We start from the raw sequence: 27,296 nt of genomic DNA on the forward strand, positions 1-27,296 counted from the left end.
CGAACTCCTGACCTTGAGCAATCCACCCGCCTCGGCCTCCCAGAGTGCTAGGATTACAGGCGTGAGCCACCGCGCCCGGCCTCTCTTTTCTACTATGTACATTCAATGCTATAAATTTCCCTCTTGTGACACCGCTTTAGCTATTTTCCACAAATTGATATGCTGTATTTTCATTTAGTTCAATGTGTTTTTGCATTTCTTTTGAGACTTCCTCTTTGAGATTAGAAGTATATTGTTTAGTTTCCAAGTGTCTATAGATTTGTCCTGTAATCTGTTGTTGATTTCTAGTTTAATTTCATTGTGATTAGAGAATATACTCCATATAAGTTCAATAGTTTTAAATCTATTGAGGTTTATTTTATGGTTCAGAATGTGGTCTATCTTGGTATACGTTCTGAGGGCACCTAAGGGATGCTTAAGTCTCCATCCATAATTATGGATTTTTCTATTTCTTCTCTCAGCTCCATCAGTTTTTGCTTTACATTATCTTATAGTTCTGTTATCTGATACATATTTAGGATTGTTACATCTTTTCAGTGGACTGATTCTTTTATCATTATGTAATGCCCTACTTATCTCTGGTAAAAGTTTTGCTCTTAAGTCTACTTTATCTTATCTTAATATAGCCACTCCTGTTTTCTTTTGATTAATGTTTATATGATCCATCTTTTCCCATTTTATTTTCAACCCCACTGTATTATTATATTTGAAGTGAGTTTTTTGTAGACACCATATAGCCAAGTCATGTTTTTCAATTCTCTCTACCAATCTCTATAATTTGATTGGTGTACTTAGACAATTTACATTGTATGCAATTATTGATGTGTGAGGGCTTAAATCTGCCATTTCACTTTGTCTTCTGCTTTTTATTTTCTTTTCCCTGCTTCCTGTGGGTTAACTGAACATTTTTTTAGAGTTCCAAAAACTGATTTATTGTTTTTTAAGGTATCTCTTTGTATAACTTTTAAAATAGTAGCTCCAGGCATTGCATTATATATACATAACTAATCACACAGTCTACTAGTGTTGTCACTGTACAAAATCAGGTTTAGTGTAGAAACCTAACCTCCCTTGACATAGGATTCTGGGATGACAGTTCTTTTCTTTCAGATCTTGAAAAATGTTATGCCATTTCCTCTGGCCTCTATGGTTTCTGATGAGAAATCTGCCATTATTAGATTAGCTCTTCCCCTACAGGTAGAATATTGTTTCTCATTGTTTTCAAGATGTTTTCTTTGTCCTTTACTTTCAGAGATACAGAGGTTTGTACTGGTGTGGATTTGTTTGGGTTTATCCTGTTTGGGGTTGGCTCAGCTTCTTGAATTTGTACATTTATATTTTTTGCCATATTTGGAAAGTTTTCAGCCATTATTTCTTTGAGTATTTTTTCAGAGCCATCCTCTTTGTCCTTGCCTTATAGGACTTAGGACATATCATATGATAGTTTTTGTTATAGTCCCATAGGTACCTGAGGCACTGTTCATTTTGTTTCTTCTGGTCTATGTCCTGTCTGCAGTTTATACTGGTTAGTTTCTATTGTTCTGTCATACAGTTCACTATTTCTTTTCTCTGTCCCCTCCATTCTGCTGTTAAGCCCATCCATTGAGTTTTAAAATTTCTATTTGGTTCTTATTTTTATCTTGTATTTCTTTTGCTGAAACTTCCTCTTTGTTTGCTAAGACTACTGTTCATTTGTTTCAAGTATGTTCCTAATTGTTTGTTGAGGCATTTTTATAATGGCTGCTTTAAAATCTTTGTTAGATAATTCTAGTATCTCTGTCATCTCACTGTTGGCATCGATTATCTTTTTTTTTTTTTTTCATTCAATTTAAGATCTTCCTGGTTCTAGTATGGTAAGCAATTTTCTATTGAAACCTGGGCATTTTGGATACTATGTTATGGGACTCTGGATCTTACTTCAGCCTTTGCTTTAGTTCTCTTCTTCTGATACTACTCCAACAGGGAAATGGCGGTGGTAGTGGAGGGGTGCTACTTCATTACTGCCAGGTGAAGGTGGGAGAACATCATCGTAGCCTGGTGATGCTAGAAGCGGCATCACAATTTTTTCTGTGACATCTGGCGGTAGCAGAATGGTTATTTTCTAAGAGCTTTCTATCTTGCCAGGGCCTTTTTCCTGGTCCTTTGGTCAGAATAGCCTTCTTTTATTTTTTCCTGTACCCGCTGGCCTTTCTAGGTTGCCAGTTTCTCTAGCATCCAGTCTGAGGTATGAGGCAAAAAGAAAACCAAAGGAAATCACTGTTGTGTCATTGCTCAACTACCAAGGTCTGTAGCTGGTGTGTAGTAAGCTACACCGCCAGGTTCACGTAAGCATACTCTATGTTTGCATGACGATGTAATTGCTTAATGACATATTTCTCAGAATGTATCCTTGTTGTACAGCAATGCATGACTGTATATGTTAATTAAGAAGGAATTTTTCAGTGAAAATACCAATGCTGTAGAATTGCTATAGTCAATTTCTGGATTCAAGGGTTAATTAGAAGAACTCTAAGTATCATTCTTAATAAGTATTTACTGACTGCTTACTATGTCAAGGGCACAGTGCTAGCTGCTGGCTGGGATCCTGTCCTCTGTTTGCCTTAGAACAATGAGATTCTTCAGTCATTTGTTTTTTAGAATCCCTTTCTGCAGTTGCTCTTTTTTTTTTTTTTTGAGACAGAGTCTCACTCTGTTGCCCAGGCTAGAGTGCCATGGCATCATCCTAGCTCACAGCAACCTCAAATTCCCAGGCTCGAGCAATCCTTCTGCCTCAGCCTCCCAAGTAGCTGGAACTACAGGCATGCAACACCATGCCTGGCTAATGTTGTCCAGCTAATTTCTATTTTTTTTAGTAGAGATGGGGTCTCGCTCTTGCTCAGGCTGGTGTCGAACTCCTGAGCTCAAACGATCCACCCGCCTCGGCCTCCCAGAGTGCTAGGATTACAGGCATGAGCCACCACGCCTGGCCTCTGCAGTTGCTCTTATGAGCTGTAACCACTCAGAAGGTGGGAACTAAGCATTACATTGGGTAAATAAACTATTTGATTTCTTAGCCTCATATCCTATTTTAATAGAATAATAGTATAGTAATACATTTACCTTAGAGAAGATCAACTGATCAACTGTCCAATTATCTACTTATTGTATATAAATACCGTATCTAAACACATACAGCATAAAAGAACATGTGTTCAAAAACTTCCAATAGTTCAGGTTGATCAATGGAAATAATTGAGATACTGCAAATTTCATCTATTAAAGATAGCAGAATTTTCATACTTTGTATAATGCTACTTAGCAATAATATAATACTTTCCTTATTTAAAAGCAGTAGTAGATACAAATAGCTACATTTGTTTGTTGTCTTGAAACATCTGTAAATTTCATCAGCGTCCTTTTTTTCCCTGCTATGCAATACAAAATATTGTGGGATTTTAGGGAAAATACGTACAAAGATGTGTTACAGCATTAAGGCCTCAAGAGAAGGCTCAGAATATAATTTAAGGGTCTGATAGAAGATGAATGTTACAAGGCATTTTAAAGGGAAGAAATTTTCCTACTTTATGATATTCAAAGGCTAGCAGAGACTAAAAACTTATGAAAGAAATACCAATAAATAAATATGAAGGTATTTAAACATTTCTATTACATAAAAAGATGATGAACATTTAAAAGGGCCTCTTATTTACCTCTTCTACATTGGAAGCAGTCTTAGCAGAAGTTTCCATGAAGATAAGTCCATGTTCTCGGGCAAAAGCTTCACCTTCTTCTTTTTTTACTTCTCTTCTGGATTCTAAATCACTAAACATGGGAAAGAAAGGGTCATGTTATTATCCAAAATGGTACAAATACAGGCATCTGGGGAAAGTGCACCATGGGATTCAAAGTTGTACTGACCATTCTTTCAACTAATTTTTAACATATAGTAATTAACTGCATTATCCTGGGTATTACAAAGGTGAAAGTGTTTAGAATACACTGTCTAGTTTCAAAGAACTAATAATCCAACAGAAGAAAGATTCTGAGTTAGAGTCCCAGAATGCCAGAACTAGCAACAACCTAAAGGGAACCTCTAGTCCAATACCCTATACGTTGAGTAAAGTGGCTTCCCAAACAAGCAAACCATTTTGCTGAAAATAACAATTTGAAAGAGCAGTACTATACTATCTCCCCCATCTGTTGGCCAGACTGATTTGAGTTTCTATGAAGGTGATTAAAATATAACACTCAGAAGCTATAGGGAATTGTTTAGTAAAATCCAAAGTGGTAAAGAAACATTAGATTATTAACCCCAGTTGGTTTAATTCCCAGTTTCTTCTTAAAGAAAAACTGTTATAAAAAAAGGGGTGGGGTAGATAGAGAAAGAGAGATTAAATCACTGATCAGCATGGGAGTTTTGAAGTGCTCTGTTTCCGACCTGGGCTGGTTTCCCCCTCTTCCTTAGGAAACCAGAAATTTTGGATGAAAGCAGGGATATTCATTTTTATCATGTCAGAATTGTATTCATGAGGTGGGGGGGAAAGTAGCAGTCTTTTTCAAGTGTGTTTTATTGTAAAAGTTTAAAAACTTTACAATTATACAATATTTATTATAGTTTTCTTTATACTTATTACTACCATACAATATTTATACAGACAAGGATATATAATCATATATTAATAATATCCATTTACTTCCAGCTAGCTTTGACATATTAACAGATTTTGAGTTTCTTTCCCTTTAAGAAATAAAATCAATAACAGCTAAATTGCCTCCTGTGCATGTGTTCCTGATCCCATTTTCCTCCCTCTTACCCCAAAGGTAACACTACTTCAACTTGGTGTTTTCATTCTCATGGTTGTTTTTATATTTACACTCTGTATTTATAACCATAAATAGCATTTCTTTTGCAAGTTAAAAAAAATCCAGATGTAGCTACTGTTCTACAGCTCATTAATTTTGGTCAACATTGCGTTTTTCAAATTTATTCACACAATACACATTGATCTAGTTTCTTAACTTTTTACTGCTGTATCATATTCTACTAAATGAATGCAATACAACTTATTTTTAATTTTCCATTAGACAAAGTTACTTGTAATTTCTTATTATTACAAACAATGTTACAATAAACACTTTATATATTTTTCTGTGTATATGTGCTAAAACTTTTCCAGGAGATTATTTTTCAAACTGTCATGATGCAGTGAATTGTAAAATCATTTTAGTAGGTCATAACCAGAATTTAAAAAAAGAAACAGAATAGAAAATATAAGAGTGTATCATCCACTGTTTCATAAAAATTTCTGTTTTACATATACAGGTATAATTTGTGACAGTTTTGTTATATATGTAGGTGCACACACAATGTATATACTAGGCCATGATGTAAAATGTATTTCTTACTATAGGTCAAATTAAAAAACTTTACAGACACTGTATTTGAATATGTACTTAGTAAAAAGTTGCTTTTAAAAAAGCCTCAGCAAAGAAAGGACATAATGTGACATTTAAAAGAAATAACTATAGTGGACGTATGGGAAACACACTTTAATGGAAGTAAGAGAGGAAATAAAGACATTAATGACCAATATAATAGATGAGGCCATGGATGATGGTAGGTTGGAATAATAATGTATGTAGCAGTGAGAGTGAGAAAATAAACTTACGAAGTTCAGCAAAATTTGTGCTGTCCAATTTTATTGTGTGGTTAGTGTGGAAATTAGGGCAAAGCCAAGAGTTTTCACTTAACTTAGTAGACAATAGTAATTCTTTAAGTGTTTTTTGTTATTGGTGGTGGTGGTTTATTTCTTCCTCTTCTTTTTCCTCCTCCTCCTCTCCTGGCACCCCTTCTCCTTCTCCTCCTCTTCCTTTTGTCTTCTTCCTACTTCCCTCTTCCTCTCCATGCCTGCCTTTCTCCCTCCCCTCTCCCTCTCCTTTTCTGTTTCTCCTTCCAGTCCTGACTACATGATATGCTCTAAGAGCATTAATGGTATGATTTAGGATAAGAAAAGACTACAAACAGATATGTCCATCAATATAATATTTCCTATGTACTTTACTTGTTCTGTATTAGGACAACTCTTAGAATTTAAAGAGCTTTCCTAATATTGAGTTTAAAACTTCCTTATTATAATATCCAATAGTCATTAATTCTGGTTCTGCCATATGTGACATTAGTTCAAGACTAGCCTCTTGAAATATATCTGCTATTACATCTATGACTACCAGTCTAAAGTTACCATCATGTCTGATACATAAATTATGTTTATTTATTTATTTATTTATTTTTTTTACTCTTTGTGTGAACATGGTCAAGAACATAAATTATGTTGAAAGAATATTCTTGATTTTTTATATTTACTAAATTACATAGTTTTTATATTCACCACAATTCTGGGTATATTTCTGTAGTTTGGCAATTTGTTCCTTAAAATGTGTTTCCTATTCTTGAGCATAAAACTCCAAAGATAAATAATAGTAGAATTTTTACATATTCAATCTATAATTTGGACATTCTTTTAAAAATGTAATTAAAAATAATATAAATGTTGGGCATGTATCTCACAGTTTTTTCTATCGGTTTCTATCAATTTAAACGCAAAGTTTTTTAAAAAAAGAAATATGTAAAACTATGTCTTCTTCATGCAAAAAATAAAATAAAGTAATAAAAACACCTCAGTTTTCTGGGAATAAAATCATATTGTTGTCTTTGACTTTTTACTCCCTATGAAACCCATTTAAGTTGCTTGCATTACTTACATACCTTTTTCTCCTAAACCATTTTTTAAATTTACGTCCCCTTTTTGTTTAAGGTTTGTATTATAATCGTTTTACTATTAAAAACTTTCATCTTTTTAAGCTCTGTTTCCTATTTCTTTTTTTTTTTTTTTTTTTCTGAGGCAGAGTCCCACTCTGTCACCCTGGCTAGAGTGCCGTGGCGTCAGCCTATCTCGCAGCAACCTCAAACTCCTGGGCTCAAGCAATCCTTCTGCCTCAGCCTCCCAAGTAGCTGGGACTACAGGCATGCACCACCATGCCCAGCTAATTTTTTATGTATATTTTTAGTTGTCCAGCTAATTTCTTTTTATTTTTTAGTAGAGACGGGGTCTCGCTCTGGCTCAGGCTGGTTTCGAACTCCTGAGCTCAAATGATCCACCCGCCTCGGCCTCCCAGAATGCTAGGATTACAGGCATGAGCCACTGTGCCTGGCCTGCTTCCTATTTCTTATGTGACCAATCTAAAATGCCATAGTAAGAAAAACTGTTATTTGTCACTCTGATTAGGTCACCACCCTTCTCAAATCCCTTCACTGGCTCCCTATTGCTTAATGTATCTAATCCAAAAATTGCTTATTCCTATTTTGATGTCTACCTCAACTCACCTTATCCAATAATAATCATTTCAATTTATTTTTCACTGTTCTTTCTCATTCATGATACCCTTTCATTATAAAGGTTATCCATCTATAATCATTAGAGACATCTCTTGTTTTTCCTTTTCACATTTGAACTATCAGCTCCTTATGGTAAGTGAACAATTTAAGCCACCAGTAAGTTGTCACTCATGTTTCAGACACAAGGAAAAAAACTGGTAAGATAAAAGCATGAAAATTCTCTACATTGTCCAAATAATGTTATTATTTCATACATTGAATGGTAGAATAATTCCATAGTAGAAAGATTAAAGCTTTCCTCCAATAGCTTTAACCTCAAAAAGGTTTAGTGAGATGATTTAAAGAAAGAAAGAATACCTAAGAAAGGCCTTGAGTGAATGTCGTGATAACAGATACTTCTCCTTACAAAGAAGTAATCAATAGTTGGCTTTTTTTAATGCAAATGTCACAATTATTTTCTCTTAATAGCAAACCTCAATTCTATAAAAATAAAATACTCTAAAATAAGATCTATGGTATAATGTCATTTCATTATATTATAGCTTTTTAATAGCTTTATTGAGGTAAACCAACATAAAAGAAACTGTAATTAAATATAAAATTTGGTTAAGTTTTTGCACACGTATATCTGAAAAGCCATTAGTCCCCAAAAGTTTTCTCATACCCCATGGTACCTCATCCCTTCCTCCCCTTGTACCCTCGGCAGCTGATGATCTGCTTTCTGCCACTGCATATTAGTCTGCCTTTTCTAGGATTTCACATAAATGTAATCACACAGTAGTTTTGGTAAAGGTTTTTTCACTCAGTGTAATTATTTTTAGAATCATCCACTTTGTTTTATGTATCAATGATTAATTCCTCTTTATTGTTTAGTTGTATTCCACTGTAAAGTTATATCACAATTTCCTTATCTATTTACCTGTTAATTGACATTTGGGTTGTTTCCAGTTTGGGGCTATTATAAATAAAGCTGCTATGAGTTATTTGTGCATAATTCTTTCTGTAGATGCATGAAAACATTTATTTATAGTTGCGTAAATATTTAGGAATAAAATGGCTGCCTGGTAGCAGCCTTAAGGACACATGTGGCCTTCTAGGTCCTTAAGTGTCACCTTTTGACTGAATCCAAATTTTATAGAACAAATCCTTTTATTAAAAGGGGTGCAGCAGTGAAAGATAAAGCTTTTCTTGTCTCCTTTGGTGCTTAAAAAAGAACAATCTTGAAATTAGAAGGCTGCAAGTTCCCCACCCATGGGAGGGAGTACGGTAGACGTAGGTTTAATTTCTAAAGAAACAATCAAATTGCTTTCCAAAGAGGTTGTATCATTTTACATTCCCACCAGCTATACATCTTACACAGTGAAGTGCCAGCTCAAACCTTTTGATCATTTTACAAAACTGGGTTGTCTTCTTATTAATGAACTGTTAAGAATTCTTCATATATTCTAGATACAAATCCTTTGTGAGATAACATGTTTTGCAAATATTTTCTCCCAGTCTGTAGCTTGCCTATAAATTTTATTTTTTTAGATACAAGGTCTCACTTTGTCACCCAGGCTGGAGTTCAGTGGTGTGATCACAGGTCATTGCAGCTTCAAATGCTTGGGCTCAAGTGATCCTCCTGTCCCAGTCTAAGTAGCTGAGACTACAGGAACAAGCCACCATGTCTGGCTAATTTTTTTATTTTTATTTTTTGTAGAGACAGGGATTTGCTGTGTTGCCCAAGCTGGTCTTGAACTACTGACCTCAAGTGATCCTCCTGCCTCTGCCTCCCAAAGTGCTGGGATTACAGGCATAAACCCACTGAGCCTGGCCTATTTTTTTAACTGTCTTTTTTTTTCCCTTCAAATTTATTTATTTGACAGATAAAAACTGTATGTATTTATCATGTATAACATGATGTCTTGAAGTATACATACATTGTGGAATGGTTAAATCCAGCTAATTAACATATGTATTATCTCACATAGTTATCATTTTGTGGTTAGAATACTTAACATCCACTCTCTTAGCATTTTTCAAGAATATAATATATCATCATTAACTACAGTCACCATGTTATACAATAGTGTAACTCTATTTTGAAGAACAAAAGTTTTAAATTCTGTTAAGATATAATTTATTGTTTTTTTCCTTACATAATTCATGCTTTTTTTCCTGTCTTATTTAAGAAATGCTTGCCAAAACCAGGGATACTAAGATTTATGTTTTCTTTTAGAAATTTTTAATAGTTTTAGCTCTTACATTTAGGTCTATGATTCACTTTCAGCTAATTTTTGTGTATGGTACAAAGTAAGGGTTGAGGTTCGTATTTTTACACATGGCTATTCAACTGTTTCAGCAACATTTGATGAAAAGATTACCCTTTCCCCAACTGAATTAGCACCACTATCAAAAAATTAATTGACCATATATGAATGGATCTACTTCTGAACTTACTCCGTTCCATTGATCTATACCTGTCTATGCCAATACCAGACTAAATTGATTACATTAGCTTTATAATAATCTGGAAATCAGCATTAGTGACATTAATAAATCCTTTAATATTGTTCCTCTTTGTCAAAGTTAATTCGGCTATTCTATGGCCTCTGAATTTGCATATAAATTCTATTTTTTATTTTAGTTCTTTAAAAGTCAGTCGAATTTAGCAAGGGGTTGTATACCAACTTCAGTGACACTAATGTTAATAAGTTCTGATAACCCCCTACCATTGGACCAGCCTGCATATAAATTTTCACATCAGCTTGTCAATATCTACCCTCTCCCCAAAAGTCTGCAGAATTTTGATTGGGATTATGATAAATATTTAGAACAATCTGGGACTAACTTAACATTTTAAGAATATTAATATTTAGTTTTACAATCCATGAACATGGTATATCTCTCCATTTACTTAGTTTATTCACAATATTCTCTTATTATTCTTTTCATATCTATAGGATTTATAATGATAGCATTCTTTCATTCTTTTTTTTGGTGGGGGACAGGGTCTTGTTCTGTCACCCCTGCTAGAGTACAGTGGCATCATCATAGCTCACTGCAACCTCAAACTCCTGGGCTCAAGCAATCCTCCTGCCTCAGCCTCTTGAGTAGCTGGGACTATAGGTGCATGCCACCATGCCCAGCTAATTTTTCATTTTTTTTTTTTTTTTTGTAGAGATGGGGTCTTGCTTTTGCTCTGGCTGGTCTCAAACTCCTGACCTAAAGCAATCCTCCCACCTCCATCTCCCCAAGTGCTGGGATTACAGGTGTGAGCCACTGTGCCCTGCCACCCTTTCATTCTTCATATTGGTAATGTGTGTCTTTTTTCCTGATCAGTATCTGTTTTGTTTTATCTTCTTAAGAACTAGCTTTTGGTTTCATTGGTTTTCTCTTTATCATCTTTTTTTGCTCACCTTGGATTTAATGTGCTTTTTATACATTAAAGGTAAAAGATTTAGGTTAAAGCAAAAGACTAGGTTGTTGATTTCAAACTTTTCCCTAATACAAATAAATGTTTAGTGTTATAATCTACCTCTAAATACTATTTTAACTGCATCCTACACATTTTCAAAGGTTGTAGAGATAGAGATTAACTTGTGGGAAATAGTAAAGCAAATAATAATTCTTGTCTGCGGAAATGCAAGACTGTACCTTGTGAAATACAATTATAATCCTGTGAACACTGTTCAGTTTTGCATCATTTGTAAATTCATTTCACTATTTCTTATTTAAGTGTGAGTACTTTGACCAAGCAACTATGTTTTTTCATGTACTACCATTTTAAATTTAGAGCACAAGGATGTTTAATGTAGATAATACTCTTTAAGTACAGTAAGATTGAAACAATATCAGGATGACACTAATATAAAGCTAAGGAAGTAAGCTTAAAAGTACTAATGTGATATCTACTAAATAACATCAAGAGTGTTTTGGACTTTAGAAATACACCTGATTAATCTACATATTGTATTAATTTACATAATGCATATTAAGTCATGAAAAGGGGAAATAATATTTTTCTGAGTTTTACACAGATACTTATTTCTAGTGTTGAGTCTTTAAAACAATTTGGATAATAATACTTAACAGTCTTCCATCCCCCAAACATGTCAGTGGGTTTTATTTTAAATTAGTAACCTGACAAAACTTCTTTGGATTATTATTACTTATTTTTGTTTTATTTGAAAAAATTGAGACAGGGTCTTACTTTGTTGCCCTGGCGTGAGGGCAGTGGCATGATCATATAGCTCAGTGCAACCTCAAACTCTTGGGGCTCAAGCGATCCTCCTGCCTAGTTGGGACTATAGGCGTGTGCTAGGAGGTCTGGCTAATGTTTCTAGTTTTTGTACAGACAGGGTCTCGCTATGTTGCCCAGGCTGGTCTTGATCTCCTGACCTTAGACAATCTTTCTGCTTTGGCTTCCCAAAGTGCTAGGATTACAGGCATGAGCCACTGCACCCAGCCAGGATTATTTTGTAAAGCATAACTTTTAACAAAAACTATTTCAAATAATAATAATAATAATTTCTAACAAAGCTTGTTATCTGTATTTTAAAAATCAAAAGAAATACTTTAGAATTTTTAAAATTTTATAATTTAAGAGGCCAGTAACTTGCATTTGGACAAATGTACAAAAAAAGTAATCACATAAACAGTAATCCCCAGTCTTCATCATTAATGCAATGTGAGCTCTAAATTAGTCTTTCTTACCTTTTATTTCCAATAAGCATAATGACCATGTTGGAATTGGAATGCTGGCGAGCATCTTCTAACCAGGTTGTCAAGTGGTTGAACGTATCTCTCCTAAACATAAAGTTCACTGATTACATTTCAGTTTATAAATTAAGTGTAATGACACTTCAGAAAATTCCAACGAATGAATAATATCACCAAATTGATCAATTTGGAGTGTGTTTATTTAATAAGAAAAGAATTCAGTTGTAGATTTCTGTATCATATTTAAATTTGATTCAAGGCATACAATTTTAAAGGCCAGGGCATAAAGGCAAAGCTATTCTTTTCATTTAGAAAAATTCTCTGTACTGACTACTGAAGTAAAAAATTCAAGTTCTCACCTTGTAATATCATACACTAGTAAAGCTCCTGCTGCACCTCTGTAATATGACCGTGTGATAGAACGAAAAGACTCTTGCCCTGCCTGTGAAGAAAGAAAAGGTTGAGAGTCTTCTTTAATACAATGTGCCCTACATTTTCATATTATTCTTTTCAGAGTATGGACAGGTATGAGAGGAGTTCATAAAGGGAGAGAAGAAAACTTAACTTCACGAGTCTTAGGAAAAAGTCACATAATCCCGCTATTGCTCAAGTCAACCAGACACACATGTAGCAGCTCTTGCACCAACCCTTGCACCCCCACCGCCCCCAGACCTCTAAACCCTTTTTGGCAATCCCTGACAACCCAATTTACTGAATGGCTTCACAATACATGAATCATTATTAGAGGACAGAATGGACTCCTAGCAACTAAGCTCTGAAGACAAATTTGAAAGGAAGCAAATAACCCAGAGCCTCACATTTGAATTCAATAACCCACTCCCTGGGGCAGCTGTTGACACTAGAATAAATAAAGCCCATTGTAAATAAATGATGAATGACATCTTTACGCCCACCATCTGCTGGTGTAAAGGTTGTTGGAAGGCCAAGGATGCAGATTTTATCAGTTATATCATAAACTGCAGCGAGCTTTCAACAGTCATCAGATGAAATTCTTTGAGCAATCATTTTATTATGAAAAACAGAAAATGGTTCTGAAATTAATTTATATAATTTTTTTCTCCACACTTAATCAATTTTCTCTGTATTTGATATATAATGCTTGTCAAAAGGCAACAGGATGTAAAAGTCATCTTTATATCCACTATGAAACAGACACATGAGATTATGCAAAACTATGTAATTTTTCTCTTTTACTCATGGTACTAACATTCTGTTTTTAAAGAATGGCTGGTATGGAATATGACTATTGTCTCTGCATTTAAAATTGAGACAGTTCTATCCAAAAGTTCTTTTTCATTTTTAATCATTTCTTTTCTACTTTGAGAAAAAAACATTTTAATTAAGTAAACAGCCAGTTTTAGTATCGAAAATCTACTAACTTGAAAAATATTCAGTTTTCCATGTTGAGTTCTCATCTTCCAATGTAAATATTTAGCCCTTCCTACCTTCAGAATGCAACAGACAGCTCATGCTGCTCTACCTGTTCTAACACTCGACACTCTATATAACACTTTACTCTTGTGGGTCCTTCCTCTATACTCCCTCCCATTCTTCCCACTCCCAGTGCCTAGAGCTGGGTCTGGAACATAGCAGGCATTCAGAGAAAGCCTGTTGAGTGAAAGAATACATCCTAATGTCTTAGTCATGTGCATAAAATGGTCAGTACTCCATCCCAACTAAATGAGTGGAGAGCTGTAAATCCTAACATTCTAAAATTCAGTGAAAATAACTTCTATGTGGAAACTAACAATTTGACCCTCTCTTGGTAACCAATTTTGGCACACAATAAAGTCTTATGCTAAATTAGAGACTGAGAAAAGCATCATACAAAAAAGCTGTAAAAATAGCTAAATCATTTCATATAGTTTGAGGTTAAAAAACTAGATGATACTAGCTTAAAGCATGAAATTAATTGTTATATCTTTCAAAAATAGTCCTTTCAAATCCAAGTTAAAAAATAAAAGAGTTTTGGGAGTACCTTTTTTAATTGCTTAGCATGGAAAAAAATCCATTTCATTGGAAATCATATGTACCAAGAAAGGATTCTGTGGTAAATATATCAGTTGCCCCTTATTTGTGGTTTTGCTTTACGTAGTGTCAGTTACCTGTGGCCAACCACAGGCTGAAAATGTTAAATGGAAAGTTCTAGAAAAAAAAATTCCTAAGTTTTAAACTGCATGCCTTTCTCAGTAGCATGATGAAATCTTGTGCATCCTACTGGGGTGTGAATCATCCTTCTGTCCAGCATATATGCTACATGTGCTATGCTACCCACCCAGTTAATCACTTAGTACCAGTTGAGTATCCTTTGTCCAAAATGCTTGAGACGAGAAGTATTTCAGATTCTTTTGGATTTTGGAATACCTGCATTACACTTACTGGTTGATTACTCCTAATCAGAAAATCAGAAATCCAAAATGCACCAATGAGCATTTCCTTTGAGTGGTATGTTAGAGCTCAAAAAATTTTGGATTTTCATATTAGGAATGCTCAAACTGTAGCCATCTCAGTTATCAAACAGAAAAAACAAGTACATATAGAGTTTGGTACTATCTGCAAATTCAGGCATCCATTGGGGGTCTTGGAATGTATCCTCTACAGATAAGGAGGGACTACTATAATACAAAAAAGATAAATATTTTATTAGTTCACAAGAAAAATCAGGTTTAGAGCTCTTATGTCTCCCATGGCCACCCACTGAGCAAAGGTAAGTTTTTTTGTGGTTTTTTTTTTTTTGAGACAGAGTCTCGCTCTGTCACCCTGGGTAGAATGCAGAGGCGTCATCATAGCTCACTGCAACCTCAAACTCCTGGGCTCAAGTGATCTTCCTGCCTCACCCTCCCAAGTAGCTGGGACTAGAGGTGTGTACCACTGTGCCTGGCTAACTTTTCTATTTTTCAGTAGAGATGGCGTCTTGCTATTGCTTAGGCCGGTCTCAAACTCCTGAGCTCAAGCAATCCTCCTGCCTTGGCCTTGCAGAGTGCCAGAATGGTAAAGTTTTTTAAACCAATTTCACTAGGACATTCTATAGGATAAATTAAAATGAACACATTGCTGGAAAAGCACTTATAAGATCTAAAACTTCCATGTTTACAGCCCAGATAAGATATAGTAATAGAGTAAAACGAAAAATAAATTTAGGAAAAAGAGAAAAGAAACCTTCTAGAACCATTCCCATTCTTCTCAAATTGTTTTGCAAAGAACAAAAAACATACTTCCAACATGGAAATAACTTACACAATGCATCACCTCATACTGAATCCACTGAATCTGGATTTCTGCCATTTTGAAATCAAATAAAAAATCATACATTCCAAATGAAGACTATGAATATAGCTATATGCATCTTAAAATCTACGATTAGTTTATAATAAAGATCAGTATTCAGAATAGTTTCCAAATTCTTGAGACCCTCGTTTGTATGGAAACCATCACAAACTCTGGCCTAGTCTCTGTGGTTATGGTATTGGTAGCCTTAAAATAAGTCTTGCCCAATGAAGTGTTTTATTATGGCTTCTCTAACTATATGTAAACTGTTACAGAACAACTAACTGTAAAAACTTAGTCCAATGGTTAATTATCTTGATATTAAAACAAAGTAATCTGGTTTTTAAAAAGTACTTTAATATATACTTGTCCAAACTGACTGACCTATATTGTTTTAAGTGAAAAAGAATGTTAACTTAAGAATTACAGATCTTGTATTTGATCCTCTTCACTATAGTGTTGATTAAAAAGGATTTTGAAAGCTTAAAACCAAACGGGTTACAGAATTCTCTGTAGTAAGGGATTCCTAATAGTAGTTCCAGGTGTAAAGAAAAATGCATTTAAAGAAACAGGAATAACTGGCTAAGTGAATAGCTCCAGAAAACAAACTGGCGTTTGAGGGGGGCTACAGTGGACAATGAGCTTCCATCAGCTCACAATGTAACCGCTTGATTTCATTAAAAAAAAAAAAAAAATCGACAAGATACCCAGACATGCAAAAGAGTAGAGCAGAGCAAGTTTGCCCCAAGAGATAGTGAACATGTTCATTTTTATTGATGCTTAGTATTAAAATCAGAGTCATGGAACATTTGTGTGAAAGAAGTCTTAGAGACCTTAATTTTCCATGTGAGGATTGCCAAAGCAAATAAACTTGATCCTTTGTGCCATAACTTTAAAATTTACTTCCAATTGCTGGATAAAGATTCCCCCAAATTGGCTTTCCTACGTGTCTGAATCTTTCTGTTGATAACAATTTTTGTAGTAACAATTCTGGCTGGCAATTGGTGGTAATCTTAACTCCTCTTCCTCTCCTATTACTTCCATAAAATACAACTTTACACATGTTAAGTTATAGCTCAAATATCGCCAAATACCTTGACTTAAAAGTCCTATGCTCTTGGGAATTAGATTTCTATTTGTCTCTTGAAAATTTCTTCTTATTCAGTAACTGCCTTGTTCATCAGTCAATTTTTTTTTCTACTGATATCTTGCCTGTAGTCTGAATATTCCTGCTTTTGTGCCTCTGCTTAATACCTTGCCTGAGAAACTATTTTCTCCTCCCTCCACCTATCCAATTTCCATTTCCTTTGAGGACCAGTTCAAGCCTCTAATTCTTTCACAAAGCTAGGAAGCTTGTCTACCACAGCCCATAGTTATCCTTTTCTCCTCACAAATCCAAAAGCACTTTCATGTAGTCATTTGGTTCTAATAGTATTGATTAGATAAAATGAACATACTGCTCAAATGCTTATCTTTTTTCCTCCTTAGTTCTCCTTGAGGGATAGCTTAACTCCAGAGTACTGAAATATATTTATAGTAGGCACTCAAATATGTCACCCTGATTGATCCCAGAGAGCCAATAAAGTTAGAAAATTAAGATTTGTGAGAATCAATATTACAGTAATATTTCCCTTACTTTCATTGCTAGTCATCTATCTGACAACACTAACTATGTAGAACACAGATAAGAACCAAAACGAAGGAAGAAAGGATTTCTAAATAGCCAAATAAATTGTTCATTGCCCAAGCATTAAATCTCAGGTATTGTTAAACAGACTCAACTTAGAAATCTAGACCTGTGATTAAGGAACTGCTATCACTGAGGAAAAAGATTTTGAAATCTACATGCATGAACAAAACTTCTGTTTTAGATGACAGTAGGATTAGTCAGAATCAAAGTGATTTTTAGGCTGCCTCCGTGTCCACAAGCAAGGATGGTGAAAAAGCCAACCTGGACTATTTAATTCTGGGACTTTTCAGGGAGTCTCCTAAAGAAACTTAAGTAGAATCTGAGAAGGGAAACAAGGGTTGGAAATATTTAAGTTATTAAGTATGAAATGTCTAATTTCCTTAAGTACTAACTTTGACAGTTGATATCTCTGACATTTCACTTTAACATTTGTTCTTTCTTTCTTTTTTTTTTTTTTTGAGACAGAGTTTCACTCTGTTGCTAGGGCAAGTGCTGTCAGCCTAGCTCATAGCAACTTCAAACTCCTGGGGCTCAAGGGATCCTCCTGCCTCAGCCTCCTGAGTAGCTGGGACCACAGGCGCTTACCACCATGCCCAGCTAATTTTTTCTATTTTTAGTAGAGACGGGATCTCGCTCTTGCTCTGGCTGGTCTCAAACTCCTGACCTCAAGTGATTCTTGCACCTTGGCCTCCCAGAGTGCTAGGATTACAGGCATGTTGGACCACTTCTTGCAAGGAAAAATATTTAATTTTCAACAAGCTGTGGAAAACGCCTTTTGAGATTTTATGGCCACTCACTCTCCAAGCTTCTTCGCTGCTGGCATAAAGAAGCTATTGTTAAGATGGCAAAATTGTGTCGACAGTTTAGGTGCATAGTTTGATTAATTGTACTGCTTCTTGTTTGAGATAGAATAAACTATACTTGATTCAAAATTGGACATTTCATATTTAATGACCTAGTCTAGAAAGAAAAGTAGATGCTGAATGCTTTAAAAAAAATTGAGGATTTAAAAAAAGACTTAAAGAGGATACGATTTGCCAACTTCAGATTCTTTTAATGCTGCCATATTACCTGTGTAAGAGGTAATCATTAGAGTAGAATGAGATGTGTAAGACAATCTCCTGTCCCTGTGGTTGTTCAAGGTGGAAAAACAGTTGGACCTCTAAGCCTGCAGTCCCCAACTCCTGGGCTGCGGACCAGTACTGATCTGTGGCCTGTCAGGGACCAGGCTGCGGGCAGCCACTCGGCATTCGAGTGTGTGGAGCTTCATCTGTATTTACAGCTGCTCCCCATCACTCACATCACCACCTAAGCTCTGTACCTGCCCCCCATCCCCAGTTTGTGGAAAAATTGTCTTCCATGACACCAGTCCCTCCGGTGCCAAAAAGGTTGGAGACCACTGCTCTAAGTCTTTCAAGGATGGACTCCTGTGGGGTAGGGTGGTGGTGGGGAGTTTGTTGATGGGAACAGAGAAGAAAGGCAAGATTGTTTCCAGCCCTTGGATCCAGGTTCCAGGCCCTAGGCCCTTTCCCTGGCCCCACTGCATCTGGTGGTCCATCCTTACTGATGCATTGAAAGAAAATAATACTCAGTTTTTTGATAAGAACTCAAGAATATAAACCAACACATTTTTCAAAGGACGAAAAAAAAAATGCCTGTGATTTTTTGAGAAGGAACTTTTAGCATGTTAAGTTTCCACATAACTTTGTCAAATAGTTTCACTAATTCTTACTTGATAGAAAAATATTTGTGAATTTAAAATAGAAATATTTCTAGGGAAGTTGAACAGATACATAGACTTAACTAAAATATTCATATTACAAATTTTAGGGGTGGGATGAAGAGTCAATCTATTTGAATATGCTGGGAAGGTGACTGAAAGAATGACAAAATGCAAAAGATCAGTAAGAGTAGAGACAGGGTCTAACAGTGAGAATACATTTCTTCTACCCTTTTTCTGCTAGTCAATGAATAGGAACTAGGTGCAACTTACATTTCTTCTTTGACTTATCCTGGCAGACACCAAGAATGTTCACACCTTTGGCCTTGGCTTTTAATAGAAGAAAAAAAAAAGTCACTCATCACAGGGCTAAGGGAAAGTACTCTAAAGTAGGCACTGATAGATGCTTATCACTGCTTCCAGCTGTGAAACTGATTGATGGCCTTAAGGCCTCCAAGGAATATCTGTGAGAATATACTTACTATTTGCAAAAGAAAGCAAAGGTGGTGGACGTGAAAATTTTGCAAGGAAAATTCTTAACTTTAAATTTTTGGAGAAGTGAAAATGAATATACAATGGATGACAAATATCCTAAGATACTGAGACTTGGCCATTGAAGGAAAATTTTTATTTCTTTAAGGCTGATGAAACAAATCCTGACATTTGGCTAACTGTCCCCTGGAGGACTCTAGAATGGTTTTGTAATTGTTCTGGGTCAGGAATGATATAACCCTTGCTACTAAAAACATAACTAGCTATCCAAATATATAGACACACTGTAAAACATTAACAGTACGGAGAATCTTGTTTCATTCAGATATAAACTAAGCATGACACCAAACTTAATGTGTATCAGATTACATTTACTAAAAAGTTTTGGAAGTTAGGTACGAAAGAAGAAAAGCAATGAAAATAAGAGGAAAAACCATAAGACAAAGACTCAAGAAATAACCTTCAAAAGAAGTAAGTTAAACTTTTTCAAATAGTCCTTAAAATCTGGAACAGGCCATCGGTTCCCAGAGTCCTCCACATGGAAGCCCCAGAGTTCTTTCTTGGGCATTATGATGTCTTTAAAGGTGCTACAGTTTCTCCTTTTCAGACACAGAGGAGAGAAAAACTAGTCCTCTGCCCTCTTAGGGGAATGCAAACAAAGATTTTTCTTCTATTTCCCTCTCATACTGTCTAGCGTAAGAAATTATTTTAGATTTCTTTTGATAGATCACTGCCATGTAAAACTGAAAATAAGAGGCTCCTACCAAAAGGATGTATGACTAGTTAACCCACAAAAGAGACAACTGGAGAATGTATGGCTTACTCAAGTTTCAAAAAAAAGATTATTTAAGGGAACACTTTAAGGACAGAAGAATAATTGAATAAACTAGAATAAAGTACAGACAATGAGGTGGTTTATGCCTAAAATATTACATAATTATCATTACTATATTAAATTTTTCTCTTTGAAACTGTGTACTTGTCTCCTGAACATATCCAATGATCCCATAAATTGCTTAGAAAGAATGAGATTCTCTATTCATTCACTTAGTAAAGTTTACCAATCACTGTATTTTTTGGTCAACAAGCTAAGAACACAAGACACAAAGTGGAATAAGATATAGTTGGTTCCTTCCCTCATAATGTTAATTCTGAGGAGGGTAGATATGTGAACAAAAACCTGTGATGACAATGGGGTCAGAGCTACAACAGAAATATGCATAAACTATTATGGGAAGAATCAGTTATTCCCATGGGGTTCAGAAAGCCTTCACAGAAGAGTTCACATTGTAGCTGGTCTTAAATGGAAAAGCGGGAAAAAACACTTCAAGTAAAGCAAGCATTTATGCAAAGTATGAGGTATGAAAAACACATTTATTAAAGAACAGTAAGTAGTCTGGTTCACATTACACTATACTGAAAGATGTGTGTTACACAGGTTATTAGCTAAAAAAGCAACTGAGTTTATGTAAATCATTTCTGAAAAAGATGAGAGAAATTCTTAATATAGAAGTAGAAAATGCTTCCTTTTGGTTAGAGATAATTAATTTTAAACCTCTAAGAAAGAAGGGACTTTGCATATTTTATTTTTCTGTTTGCCATACAGTTTTGAAATCATGTTACCTGAGAGAATGTAAATCAAAAAAGTTTTGAGATGCTTTAGGCTCAGAGGGAAAATCCTAAGAAACAGTTAAAGTATGAATCTTCACTGAAGAGGTGGTAAGAAAAGTTCAAGAACCCAGGGTCCAGTGGATAATTCTAGGACAGGCAAGATAGAGATGTAGGGTTACCATTTAAGAGACAACTGCATGATACATAAGCAATATGGGGAAACCTAGGTCCTGTAACAGCCTTCAGCAACTCACTTGGTCTCAGGAACCCCTAGTCTGTGAGACTCTTTAAGGGTCCATGTGGTCCTCCATTCCCAACTGCCTACTGGTGTGAGGCTGGATTTTCTTCCTATACCTCAACTAAACAACATATGTAAGACTTAATGCAGAAGCAGATATTAGAATCCAGCATCTTCTATTAAGCAGACAATAGAATTTTAAAAAATATAACATCATGCCACTATTCTCACTAGAACAGTTTTTTTTTTTGAAAAATGTAGTTTCCATTAAAATTGCATTGTTCATCCTAACAAGTATTAAGTTTATTATTTTTATTTTTAAATGAATTGTGATTGAATATTTAATAAGCTTCTCAGTTTTAATTTCTAATATGGTAAATATTGATAACTTTAAGCCACATAAAACTCTAAAGCTCTCTGGGGTCTTCATTAATTCTTAAAAGTAGAAACGGGTCCTAAAACCAAAAAGTTTGAAAACCGCTAGCTTAAGGCATCCATCGTATATAATACAGTAACTTCACTTTTATGCATCTCAAATGGAAGAACAGAGAAAACAGTCACCAAATTATTTTCTGTATTCTGTGGTTCAGATGAGAAACCACCATTAAAACCTATATAGGCCGGGCGCGGTGGCTCACGCCTGTAATCCTAGCACTCTGGGAGGCCGAGGCGGGTGGATTGCTCAAGGTCAGGAGTTCGAGACCAGCCTGAGCGAGACCCCGTCTCTACTAAAAAAATAGAACGACATTATATGGACAACTAAAAATCTATATAGAAAAAAATTAGCCGGGCATAGTGGCGCATGCCTGTAGTCCCAGCTACTCGGGAGGCTGAGGCAGTAGGATCGCTTAAGCCGAGGAGTCTGAGGTTGCTGTGAGCTAAGCTGATGCCACGGCACTCACTCTAGCCTGGGCAACAAAGTGAGACTCTGTCTCAACAAAAAAAAAAAAAAAAAAAACCTATATAGCATGGCATGTAATACGTACTTAATGAACAAGGGTAAATGACAGAATTAGGATATAAATTAGAAGCAAGCGAGCTTCAAGTGGTTGGTAATAAATCAAACTTTTAAAATAAATCAATAAGCTGGCAGGATAAGTTACTTGATAGTATTAATATTCTTATTTTACTTCATATGTGTACTTGAGACATGCTGATTGTTTTTCTTAAAAATATAGTTTCTAGAACACTTCCATTTAGACCACATAGCCCAATCATTCACTCAGATATGCTCACCAACACCCAATACCTGGGGCACACCTGTTCAAAACACTGGATAAGAAAAACCAATCTGGGCTGGGCACAGTGGTACGTGCCTTTAGACCTAGCTACTTGGGAGGCTGAGGCAGGAAGGTAGCTGGAGCCCAGGAGTTCAAGATTAGCCTAGATAAGACCCCATCTCTTATTTAAAAATAAAAAAATTTTAAAAAGAAAGAAAAACTAATCTCTAACACCACATTTCATCTCATGGCTGCAGGTCGTTAGTGTCTGACCATAACAGGCATATGATAACATCAAAACAAACATACAATGTACTCTCATAAAACAACTTTACTTAGGTCATACAATGTATTTTTGTTATACTTACTGTATCCCATATCTGAAGTTTTATCTGTTTCCCATCAATAGTTATCATTCGAGCACCGAACTCTACACCTGAATAGAGTAGAAAACGATTTGTTACACAAACTAGTATATATACACTAGTGGTATATATCTCACATTCAAGGATTAAAAAAACAGATTGTCTATTTCTAGTACATGCTATTCTAAGTGATACACAGATAAACTTTAACAAGTACAGTACCTAGTCTTAGAAAATATATAAGCTAAGGCAGAAGTGCTAATAAGACATAAGCTAATGACATAATTAAAATATTAAGATACTGAAGTCTGAAATAGTCAACATTAAGAAACCAACTGTGGTCTTCATGTTTCACAGGCTCAGTAACATAAAAACAACTAAAGAAAAGATCCTAGAGCCATAATTATTATTAACAAATATTAAATACTAAAATTTCTTAAAAACCACAATTATATAGTATAAAAATCACTAAAAAGGAGAGATGAATTTCAACATCATAGTCTTGATTCCCAGCATGGATAATCAACTAGAAAAGAAATCTCCAAATCAGTTCACTAAATATAAGTACTGTTTAAACATACTTCCAGACAGTGCTCCATGAATAAAAACACATGCAGAAATAAGCACACAATTTTACATAAATGAGAACATATTAATGCTGTTCTGCAATTTACTCTTTATTTAATAATATGTCATGGACATTATTCCATATCACAAACATCCTTACAAATCAATAAACATAAAACTACACCACTATTTTTGATGTCTGCACAACATTCCTTTGTGTATATGTAATTTACTAAATTGGCATTCTATTTAAGTTTAGGTACAAATTTAGGTTGTTCCCATATTTCCATTAAATAGTGAGTGCTGAAAATGCAATTTCTGCAGACATTTTTCAACTTACTATAATTTCAGGAAAATTACAGGAAATAAGATTGCAGGTCAAAGCAAAAATAGACTTTATTCTTACAAGTTTACTACTTTGGCTTTTTAACTTGCATTTATTATCTCTTTGGAAAGTATTCATTCAATCATCAAATAGGAGTGGAAAATAGGAGATAATTTTAGTAGCAAACAGCTGTAAAGAAGCCTCTGACAGTGGTATTATCACTTATATTATACCAAATCATTACTGTCTGGAGTGTGTTCTATCAGTTTTTAGATCAAAGTCAGGATGAAGGGAAGACACACATTGTCTCAAGAAACTAGATTTCATCCTGGCAGATAAACAGCTTCTAGTTTTCCAGAAAACCATACATTGCCCAGTGTCAGAATTCTATTTCAGTATCTCCTGTAATTCTTCCAACTGTGATTAGCAGGGTGAGAAAGAAAGGTGATTTGTCTTCCCATGATATAAAACTTGATGGGGTTTTACTCTACATTTTAATACTTATTCCATCCTATAGGCATAGTTCATATCAAGAAACTAAGATGATGCCCATGTTACTCAGGCTCAGAAATACAGCAAAGCTAGAGAAAAAGAGATCCAGAAGTCCACGATGCACTAGAAAATGGAAAATTATAAAACTGTGCCACATAAAACTATTTCAGGTGTTTACATATCTACCTATCTACATACATATAGACACACACACATAGATTCATCATGTGTATACACACACACACACACACACACACACCCCCCCCTATCTGTTCTGTGCCATGGAATAGGGACACGCACAAAACTACCACCCATTAATGACATGAAAACAAAAGTAGTTGAGGGAAGAAAGCAGTTGCTCAGTATGATACAAATGTTCTCTGAAATATCCACTATTTAAAAGGAATGTGCTAAAGCACTAAATCCTATGTGTACACAAGATAGCTAACAGAGTGGAAGGAAGCCTTTTCATGAATCTATTGTTTCTACCAGCAAACTAGGGGGAGACAGAGAGAGGCAGAGAGACAGAGAGAGAAGAGAGAGAAATTCTAATTTTCCTTCCATTGTCATGGATGGATTTGCTTTTAGCCACAATCCAAAACTATCTGCATCACTCACTGGGATTCAAAATTTCTTGAATTCAATGCATAATGTCAAATTTAACAAAAAGAAACTACAAACTAGAAACAGGCCCTTGAACACTTCTCATACCAAAGGTAGGCAGGCAAGGGCAAGCAGATGCTTCCTCTCTAGAACCAACATCTTGAGCAGAGGAATAAAGATACTGAAACTTATAGACAACCATTCCATCCTAGCAGATGAAAGAAAGGCTAACAAGACTGCCCCTGCTGCAGGTCTGCTGTTAGAACTCCTGCTTCCTGGCTTCTAAGATGCTTTGTTCCTTTCCATTCCCAAGCCCAAGTTTCTAACATCCTGTGAGTTCTATATACAACTCCAGATATTCTAGCATATTCCCCTTTGCTTAACTTAGCCAGAATTGGATTTTCATGTTTATCTCTTTATTTAAAATAAGCAGAGAGAGGTCGCTGAAGCTTAAAAGTCTTTAAACAAAGATTTTGCCTCTTTTAAAATATATATACAATTTAAAATAAATCTGTTATATGAAAATCAAGAATGTTTCTAAAGCAGGGAAACGTCATAAAACAATTGATGTTTTAACTTGATTTATCAATAGGGTCAGGACAGAGAATAAAAAAAAAAGAGGAAAGGAGGCCAGTTAAAAGACTATTGTATTTTAGGCATGAGATAAAGAATGGTGGTAGGAAGAAAAATATACATTTATCTCAAAAGGAAAAATAGACAAGTGTTGTTGATTATTGAAAAACTATGATTTTTATTTTCCCATCAAATGAAACAAAAACAGATGGACTGCAATGTCACCTTCAGAAACATAATTATTTCCCATATACCATCTCTTAATTGGATCCAATGTAGGTTTTTACCCTTGTATTCTATGTGGCAAAAGAAAATACTGAATCCTAAAGTATCCTGGAAGTCTCAGAAATAAATACAAAAAACATAATCCTGATTTCTTTTCTGGGTTGTTAAAATTTTTAAATCCTTTTTCCTTAAGTGTGTATATGCTTGAGAATCCCATTTAGAAAGGTTTCCTTATCTTTTTTTTTAATGGGATAAATCACCATTTCCTATATCCTTGAGGCTCTCTCTTCCCAGATCCCTTTTCAATTAACAATTTGGCTGCCAGAGAAATTTTCTGTGGAGACAAAGTCAAGACCTCATTTACCTCACATTGTCAGAGAGTGATACTTATTTTTTTAGATATGTTACTCACTTGCAATCTTTCAGAAAAAAATACTCAGATTGTAAGCACACATTTTTCTAATTGTCTCCACATCGTTATCATCCTTGCATAATAATGATACCATTTCCTGAGCACTCCTAATCAGTATCCACTAGTTGTATGACCTTTGGGCAAGTTATTAGGTTATTAAGTATGAAATGTCCAATTTCCTCAAGTACTAAGTTTGACAGTTGATATCTCTGACATTTCATTTTAACACTTTTTTTTTTTTTTTACTTTTATTACTTTACATCCTCATTCTCTCAAACACACAGTTCGGTTTGTGACTATCTTTCAAAAACTTTTTTAGAGTAATTTTTGTGAAGCCATAGATAAGTTAAAAATTCATGTTATTTCTGAATATGAGTTTTTGTCATGGAACCAATGCAACGCAGACAGCTTGAAATATCAATGAAATGTTTGGGAAGGATTTGGCTAACATACACAGAGTACATCGATGGTTTGAGAAGTTCCGTTCCGGTGATTTTAATCTTGAAAATGAGCCACGTGGGCAACCTGGGACCAAGGTGGATAATGATGAGCTCTAAGATGAGGTGGAAGTGAATCCATCTCAACCTACGCCTGAATTAGTAGCGGGATTTGATGTTCCTATTCCAACAATATTGGACCATTTGAAACAAATCGGCAAGGTAAAGAAGCTGGATAGATGGGTACCACATGAATTAAAAGAGCATCAGAAGAGAAATCGTCACGAAGCTTGCCTTTCTTTGTTGTCATGACATAAAGGCAAATCATTTCTATGACATTGTTACATGTGATGAAAATTGGATTCTTTTTGACAATCACAAGCATTTGGCACAACGGTTGGATAAAGATGAAGTGCCAAAACACAGTCCAAAACTGAATATTCAATCAAAAAAGCTACTGGTGTCTGTGTGGTGGTCCAGTGCTGGTATTATCCACTACAGCTTCATGAAACCTGGTCAGTCAATTACAGAGCATGGCTACTGCAACCAATCTGACGAAATGATGAGGATGCTTGTGGTTACACAGCTGAGACTGGTCAAAAGAGACAGTTCAATCCTCTTGCAAGACACTTGACCACATGTCTCAGAAATAATGCTGCTCAAACTACAGAGGCTGGACCTGGAAACTCTCTTGTCATCCATGTTATTCACCAGACCTTGTATCAACTGACTATCACTTTTTCCAGGTTTTGGACCCCTTCTCGCAAGGAAAAATGTTCAATTTTCAACAAGCTGTGGAAAATGCCTTTCAGGATTTCCTCACCACTTGCTCTCCAGGCTTTTTCACTGCTGGCATGAACAAGCTAACGTTAGGATGGCAAAATTGTGTTGATAGTTTAGGCAAATACTTTGAGTAATTCTGCTTCTTGTTTGAGATATAGTAAACTAAACTTGTGATTTGA

General features: G+C 35.2%; 1 protein-coding gene across 2 annotated transcripts in view; it reads right to left on the minus strand.

Moving 5' to 3' along the window:
- Positions 1–27,296, minus strand: part of RAB2A (RAB2A, member RAS oncogene family) — an 84,081-nt gene that overhangs the window by 17,207 nt on the left and 39,578 nt on the right. For both annotated transcript variants that reach the window (XM_069466461.1, XM_069466459.1), the window contains 4 exons: positions 22,704–22,771; positions 12,436–12,518; positions 12,071–12,163; positions 3,690–3,801 (listed from right to left, as the gene is read on the minus strand). In XM_069466461.1, coding sequence (XP_069322562.1) covers positions 3,690–3,801; positions 12,071–12,163; positions 12,436–12,518; positions 22,704–22,771 — 356 coding nt within the window. The remainder of the gene's footprint in view (positions 1–3,689; positions 3,802–12,070; positions 12,164–12,435; positions 12,519–22,703; positions 22,772–27,296) is intronic.

This window comes from Eulemur rufifrons, chromosome 3, assembly GCF_041146395.1.
Source record: "Eulemur rufifrons isolate Redbay chromosome 3, OSU_ERuf_1, whole genome shotgun sequence".
Taxonomy (NCBI): Eukaryota; Metazoa; Chordata; class Mammalia; order Primates; family Lemuridae; genus Eulemur; species Eulemur rufifrons.